This window comes from Brassica oleracea, unplaced genomic scaffold (genome assembly GCF_000695525.1).
Source record: "Brassica oleracea var. oleracea cultivar TO1000 unplaced genomic scaffold, BOL UnpScaffold02237, whole genome shotgun sequence".
Lineage (NCBI taxonomy): Eukaryota > Viridiplantae > Streptophyta > Magnoliopsida > Brassicales > Brassicaceae > Brassica > Brassica oleracea.
Window position 1 is genome coordinate 1 of NW_013618767.1, and position 2,141 is coordinate 2,141.

General features: G+C 43.9%; 2 protein-coding genes across 2 annotated transcripts; one reads left to right on the forward strand and one right to left on the reverse strand.

The window, feature by feature from the left end:
* Window positions 1-7: 7 nt before the first annotated feature.
* LOC106321636 (26S proteasome non-ATPase regulatory subunit 8 homolog A-like) lies at window positions 8-1,145 on the reverse strand (the record flags this gene model as incomplete). Its single annotated transcript, XM_013759878.1, has 4 exons — window positions 940-1,145; window positions 694-772; window positions 214-580; window positions 8-134 (listed from the first exon to the last, which is right to left on the reverse strand). Coding segments are annotated over exons 1-4 (678 nt in total), but the record flags the coding sequence as incomplete, so codon positions are not given.
* Window positions 1,146-1,274: 129 nt separating this feature from the next.
* LOC106321637 (30S ribosomal protein S6 alpha, chloroplastic-like) lies at window positions 1,275-2,136 on the forward strand (the record flags this gene model as incomplete). The annotated part of the gene is made up of 2 exons (XM_013759879.1): window positions 1,275-1,723; window positions 2,014-2,136. Coding segments are annotated over exons 1-2 (510 nt in total), but the record flags the coding sequence as incomplete, so codon positions are not given.
* Between the last annotated feature and the right edge of the window lie 5 nt (window positions 2,137-2,141).

Sequence of the window (2,141 nt, forward strand, 5' to 3'; positions counted from 1 at the left end):
TCCAAAATGTTTGTTGTATTACCTCATTGACATAGGTCAAGAGTTCTTGATCAGAAGAGAAGAGCAACATCTGCCGGGCATCGCTGATAGAGACATAATCATAAGCTTTCTCGCTGCATCCAGCTATTTCGTCTCTGATAATACCAATGAAAAAGGATCAGCTAATACGCTATATGAGACTGAACTAATAACTCAGAGAAGGACGGACTATACCTAATGGTCTTTGCCAAAAGGTCCATGAAATAGACGTAAGTAGCATCAGGTGCGGTCTGTCTAGCACTGAGGACACGGTTATAGGCACCTTCCATGAAGGACTGCTCAAGCTCAACGGCATGCTTGATGCAAGGATTCTCAAGTGTAGCAGAGGAGAGCAACTCGAGCTCGGTGTGGAATTCAGCAATTCTGTTTTGCACGAGCAGCCTGAGGAGGTTGAGACCAAGGATAAGATTCTCCTGTGGAGACGGTGGAAGACGATCCCTGGCATCGACATAGTAGGGTTTGAGCTGGAAGAAATCTCTCTCAAAAGCATCTTGATCCTCAGTTTTTACACTGAGAACAACAGCGTGCTCATAAATGTCCCCTAGAAAGTTTTACAATCGTCAATTTGTTAGTAAGATAAACAAAAAAATCCTTTAAGAAGAGCAATCTAGATCAAATTCAAATAAATCTATGCAGCAGAACAGAGAAACGTACTAGCAATGGCGAGCTCCTGAGCAGCATTTGGAGTATTCTCAAACAACGGAGGAAGACTTGTGAATTTCGTCAGAAGAACCTGAAACACAACATCAGAAAATTCTCAATCCAGCACTAAAAGATCCTCCTACACATTGCTAATCTAAAGACGAATCTCTCCTAGATCTGAACCCCTCAGCTACAAAATATGCAAAGTGGAAACCAACGAATCAAAGTAGGGCTCCGAAGAGTAGCGCATAGTAGTACCTTAAGACGAGACAAGAGATCAGAGCAGGTATTGTAATCTTTCCTCACAAACGCCGCCTTGAACCTCTCCAACTGCTGCGATACTTCTGTGAGCTGTGGATCCATTAGAGCTTTCTTCTTTTCCGGCGACGATTCTCTTCTTTTTTTTCCCGAACTGGCTTGATTGCAAAGAAAGAGATATCCAGAGAGAGAGACGGAGACGCACACAGTTGTAATATGGCTTTATAAAATATAGGCCTTTAACGGGCCGGGTCGATTTAAAAAGGCCCACGGTTTACATTAGCATTTCGACTAACGTGTACACACACTGTGAAAAGCATTCCATCTTCATCATCTCTTATCCAATTACACCACCATCGCCCCTTTGTGTTTCTTTCTAATTACTCATATAACAACAATGGTGGCGTCTTCGCTATGTCTATTGAATGCTCCTGTTTGCCCTCACTCTCTTCCTAATGTCTCGTCGCAGCCACTCCTCTCTTTCTCCCGTTCCCTCAGGCCATTCGTTTCCAAGTCCAAACCTTTGGCCTCGCAGGAGAAGAAGAGAGACAACTCCGGACTAGTCGTGGTGGTGAAATCACAGGCTCTTGACTTCTCAGGCACTTTCTTTGAAGGTGGATTCGGCTCCGACGATGACCCCACTTCTCCTTCCGTCTCTACTGCCCTTGAGGACAAACCCGAGCCTCAGTGCCCACCTGGCCTCCGACAGTACGAAACTATGGCCGTCTTGAGACCCGACATGTCTGAAGATGAGCGCCTTGGTCTCACCCAGAAGTACGAAGAGGTAAGAATTCACCAAATCTTTATCGTAGGGAAAGTAGAAAGAGGATGAGGTTTTGGGATTTCAATGACTGTTTGATCATATATGCAGTTTTCCAGAATCAAATGTGGAAACGTTGTTTAACAGTATCCTGTGTGTGTTCTTGACTTCTTGCACATTCATTAAAATACACACTTCTCGTTCGTGGGATTCTTTAGGCTATTACATCACATTATAAATCAGATCACGGTTCCTAAATGTATGTGTAGGCTTGGAGATATTAGTTTGATATGTTGCTGGTTTTGTTATGGCAGTTGCTTGTGGCTGGGGGTGGAATGTATGTGGAAGTTTTCAACAGAGGAGTGATTCCATTGGCTTACAGCATCCGAAAGAAGAACAAAGCTGGAGAGACTAACACTTACTTGGATGGCATCTACCTTCT